The sequence below is a fragment of the Triticum dicoccoides genome, chromosome 5B, assembly GCF_002162155.2.
Source record: "Triticum dicoccoides isolate Atlit2015 ecotype Zavitan chromosome 5B, WEW_v2.0, whole genome shotgun sequence".
Taxonomy (NCBI): domain Eukaryota; kingdom Viridiplantae; phylum Streptophyta; class Magnoliopsida; order Poales; family Poaceae; genus Triticum; species Triticum dicoccoides.
Genome location: NC_041389.1, coordinates 450023524 through 450028565, shown reverse-complemented (window position 1 = coordinate 450028565; position 5042 = coordinate 450023524). Strand labels below are relative to the sequence as shown.

The following is a 5042-nucleotide window of genomic DNA, read 5'->3' as shown; positions in this document are numbered from 1 at the left end:
GATTAATCATCAAAGTCCTGAAAAAACATGGCAAAAATAATACTAATTAACATGGATTAGAAAGCAAACATGTCAAGTTGAAAACACTGAAAAATGTAAGCATGGATGACACTCGGGGCAAATTGTAAACCGGTGTAGTTAGGAGCGTTGAGCACAATTTTTCAGCTAAACCGACTCACATAGCAACTCATAGACTCGGTACTAAGGCCTTCGACAATGTATGTATACCCGCACTGGTACCAAATGCACTTTCCAACCATTTGGCGTTCGTGCCCTACATTGCCCTCCAATGCGAAGCTGATGCCAGAACTTTATCTTTTTTTGGCTATCAGTGGTGATGTGGCACCTTTTTGGCCAATTTGACACCGGCAGCACCGTTGAAGGCCTAACAACTTGGTGATGCGGCACCTTTTTGGCCAATTTGACACTGGTAGCACCATTGAAGGCCTAACAACTTCTTTCATACTGAACCTGGCTCCTGTCATCTTGGGCGACGACACGCTTTACTAGAACAACTCTATCAGAGTCGTCATATCGGCCTGATTGGCATAACAGCTTTTCATATGGAGCCCACCGATACCATCTTGGGCGATAACGCACTTTGGTGAGTCACACACTGCCAGAAATAGTCTTCCTCAACGGATGGTGGTGACTTGACTCGTCTTTGAGGATGATGTTTCCCTACTGAAAGGTATATAAAGTACATAAAGTTAATATAAAGTTGAGCCATCTATTTTGAGACGGAGGAAGTAGCACCCAACCGCCTTAAAAATCCCCAAACTGACTTGAGTGGGCAACAGGCCTGTGAGTTGTGAATGCTGGTGGTGCATCTTCTGTTCTGAAAGTTCATCTCCAGCCGAGAGATACGTCCACCTGGACCCAAGACCCATGCTTAAAATCTAGCTGAAGAAAACCAAAATTCCTCTCAAAGTTGCACTAAACCAGAGACAGTTATTTTTGGGACTGAGGGAGTAGCATACTTACATATCACTCCATAACATAATAGTGTCAAAAAACGTCTAATATTATGTTACCGAGTGAGTACATGACGTGGAAGTATGTATAAACCACTCTTCTTTCATCTCACACAACATCAAAAACCAGGTATTCTTTACAGAGGGAGTACCTAAACACGCATGTCACAATCAGCAATCATAATCATACAACAGGAATACCTGGTCCTGGTGAGGTAGTAACAGCTGCACTGTCTGTTAGCATGAAGGTATCAGCAACACTGGAAGCAGCAGAATAAACGACGCGAATCGAGCGATGGATGGATGAAGAAACATCAGTTACAAGGTACAAATAGCGGTTACATTGCTCCTTCAAGCCCGTTCAGGAGGCACCGCCACAATGCGGTTTCTGAAAATCGCAATTAACATGCATAGAGAGAGAGTATTTGATTGACTAAGAGAGAGGGCTAACAAGTTCAATGGCGGAAAAGAGAAAGGAGAGAAGAAAAACTTGGGGAGGAGGCTCCAGAAAAGAGCGTACAATCTACAACAAATGAGAGTACCTTCCCTGGCCAAGAGGGGGGAGCTCTACATCTTTTCTCTTTCTGTGGCGCCTCAGCTCAAATGCGCTGCTGTTCTGGAGGATCCATAGTCCACCACGAAAGAGAGGCTAGAAGAACTCGAACTCTAGGTAGTTGTCCGAGCCCTTCTGGTTGGAGGCCGGCGCGACCTTCCCGTTTGCCGCCGGCGCCTGCTTCGGGCGGCAGTCCAGCTCCACGGGCTTGGGTATGTCCGGAGGGCTCGCGCATCGTATCAGGGCCCAGTTCACGCCCTCGAAGAAGGGGTGCTGCTTTATCTCCGTGGCTCCGCGCTTGTGGCCCAGCCGGTGCTGCGGGTCCTTGACCAGTAGTCCCCTTATCATGTCCCTTGCCGAGAAGCTCACTAGCGGGGACTCTGGGAACCGCAGGGGCTGACCGACGACGTTGAAAAGCGTCGCCCGGTTTCCTGAACCCTTGAAAGGGGTCTTGCCAAACAGTAGCTCGTACAAGAATATGCCGAAGGTCCACCAATCCACAGCACTGCCGTGGCCTTCCCCTTTCACTATTTCTGGGGCCAGGTACTCGTGAGTGCCGACAAAGGACATGGACCGAGCATCGGTTGGCTCGGCGATCATCTCGGGGAATAGGTTAACCTGGTTCACGATGTCCGGCTTTGGCTTCTCCTTCTTGGACTTTGACTTGGACTTGGATTTCGAGAAGAATCGAGGACCAAAGCATGTGGTTGGAACAACACAGGATGGCTGAATGCAAGCAGGCTGCACGCAGTACGCTGCATTATTCCTCTGCAGCGCGTCTAAGCCAGGATTTGCACCCCTGATCACGGTTGGGCTCACTGAACAACGAAGAGAGAGGTCAAAATCAGTCAGCATGATGTGCCCATCCTCCCGGACAAGGACATTTTCTGGCTTGAGATCACGGTATATAATCCCAAGCATATGCAGGTACTCCAATGCAAGGAGCACCTCTGCTACATAGAACCTGAAGCATCAAAGAGAGAAAGCAAAACAAATAAGTTAAATCATTTGACAGCATTCCGCACAGCTTTGATAGGCAAATCAAAATCTCCCCAAAAAACATACACCTATCAGAACGCATGAAACCCAACAACGCATAACTGTACGCTATCATAGGAATGCATAACTGTACGCTATCAGCATGGGACACATCAGTTTCTACAACATACTGCACCTTCCTGATTCTAGTGTGGATAATAAACATGCTATAAATTAGGATGTAAAAAAACTAAGTACAGTATGTCATATGCAACCTGACTATGGCAATATGAAGTTATGAGGCCCAAAAATAATGAAATGCAGACGAGACACAAGATAAAGTACCTAACAAAGAATGTTATAAACAAATCATTTGTGTCAATGCATAATTAGCGAGAGAAAGTGCATACTTTGCTGCTTGCTCTGAAAAATGTTTTCCAGGCTGCCTTTGTCGAAGGGTGTGCAAGTCCCCGCCAGGGCAGAACTCCATAACCAGACACGAAAACTTGTCCGTCTCAAAATGAGTATATAGGGTTGGCAGAAATGGATGATCCAGGGACTGCAGTATCTCCCGCTCGGTTTGCGCCCGGAGCAGCTTCTTCCGACTAGCCAGAGATGTTTTATCCATCACCTTCATTGCAAAGTGACTCTTGGTACCACTCAATTCAGAGAGATACACACTTCCAATATCACCAGAACCCAGTTTCTTAAGCAGCCTAAATTGGTTCAGACCAAGAACGCCCTCCCTGGATTTGACCACTTGGATGGCCTCCCACCTCGAATCATTGCCTTTGTGCGGCTTTGTGGTGGCACTGCTCATACTGCTGCAGGAGCTCTCATCACTCAAGTCACTGCTTGCACTCACACGGCACATGCTGCTCTTGCCACTCTCGGTGAAATCTCGGCCACTCGTCTTAGCACTACCACTGGTCTTACCCAGACTATTTGTCCCATCACTCACTTTAGCTGAAATACAGCTATCACTGATACTACTCTTTTGCGACGACTTCTTTTCTTGATTCTCGTTGGAATCGGAGTTCTTGGTCTCTTTTGACTCGTCAGATTCTGCCTCTGGGGCTAGTGGCACATCCAGGACCCCAGAGTCTGGTGAGAGATCTGGAGCATCCTTGTCCAGCACAGGAGCTGGAGATTCTTGCTGCTGGTCCGGCTCCCCTGAAATCTCCTCGGCAGCAGATCGCTGCCTGTCATCTTCCCCCATTTCCTTTGGCTTTGCCGCTTGCTCCGGCATACTTTGGGAGGCAGGTTTGGAAGACATGAACTGGGCAAACGGTTGACCAGAATCACAATAAACGCCGTGTCAGTGCTCACTGCTCAGTGTAAGGCTGACTGAGCAATTCCCAACCTCCTAACCTGCAAATCAATTTGCGGAGACAGCGTATCAGCACACCAAAAAAATAACTAGGGTTTGTTCGCATCAATTCACCGAAACAGACAAGGGATCAGAAATATTCCAGGAAATCCATACCACCAGGTAAATATCGACAGAAACAACAACCTAAAGCGGACAAGCCGGGCAGAAAAGAAAGAAATCCCTACACACCAAGAGAAAGGGGGGGGAATCATTTTGAGAACCCCCCATGAGACCAAGAAGTCACCTGCAGACTCACACACAAGCTGCTACAACTAAGCGCTGGGCAGATCCATCCACCCGGCCGCCCCTGCCACTCCGTCCGCCGCATCCAAAAGGCGACGCCAGAGAAGAGAAGAGGTGAAGAGAGGAGAGATGGCCTGGCTAGAAAGAAGAAATCACAAGCCCCCCGCCCCACCCCCAACCATGAGCCAGCAGCATCTCCCACGAAAATAGGGCGGAGTGGGCCAGAACCGCGGGGATTAATAACAAAAGGGAATCTTTAAGATATCCCCAAAGAGGCGAGGAGGGGGAATGGAAAGGGGGAGGAAGGAAGGAGGGAGCATTGCAACCTGGCACAGCTGCGAGCTCGTCACAAGGCGCACACACACATCCCTCTGCCCCCCACCTTTCCCCCAGCCCCAAAGGGAGAAGCGGGCGGGCGGGCATGATGGAGCGCGCCATGGATCATATGAGCCACAGCGCGGCAAGCACACATGCGGTGTCGCGCGTACGTACATACAGACTAGCATGACATCCACATCAGGGCATGGGGGGCACTACTCCAGCGCCCCCCATTGAATGCAAGCGAGCAGGCAAGCAACGGAAAGAAGAGAGAAAAATGGTTTTTTTAATGAATAAAAGGGGCGGGATTGGATCTGGAGAGTGATGGGCGGCGGCGGTAAAGACGCGGAGGCTGCAGATCAAGAACGAGCACACCCACATCCCCCACCTGGGGAAAATGACGCCGCCCCTAAATCCCTAGCCGGCCGTCCAATCAAGAAACCAAGCAGCCGGGCCGTGGCCGGGCAGGGAGGCGGCATACCTTACCTTAGGAGGAGCGCGTGGCGGCGGGTCGAGGGAGAGGAGATGCGGCGGCGGCGGCGGCGGCGGCGGCGGGATATTCCTCCTCTCCGCGCGGAAGCCGGGCCATGTGCGGGCGGGCAAT

The 5042-nt window shown here is 50.0% G+C and overlaps 1 protein-coding gene across 4 annotated transcripts; it reads right to left on the bottom strand.

Annotated features, from left to right (window-relative positions):
* Positions 1 to 1249: 1249 nt before the first annotated feature.
* LOC119310488 (serine/threonine-protein kinase D6PK-like) lies at positions 1250 to 5042 on the bottom strand. 4 transcript variants are annotated; one of them, XM_037586226.1, is made up of 3 exons: positions 4920 to 5042; positions 2916 to 3876; positions 1250 to 2491 (listed from the first exon to the last, which is right to left on the bottom strand). In XM_037586226.1, exons 2-3 carry the CDS (start codon positions 3779 to 3781, stop codon positions 1624 to 1626), a joined length of 1734 nt encoding a protein of 577 aa, XP_037442123.1. In that variant the 5' UTR covers positions 3782 to 3876; positions 4920 to 5042; the 3' UTR covers positions 1250 to 1623. The 4 variants fall into 4 exon arrangements, with proteins under 4 accessions (XP_037442123.1, XP_037442122.1, XP_037442125.1 ...); XM_037586225.1 differs by having other exon boundaries at positions 4925 to 5042; XM_037586228.1 differs by lacking the exon at positions 4920 to 5042 and adding an exon at positions 4447 to 4563.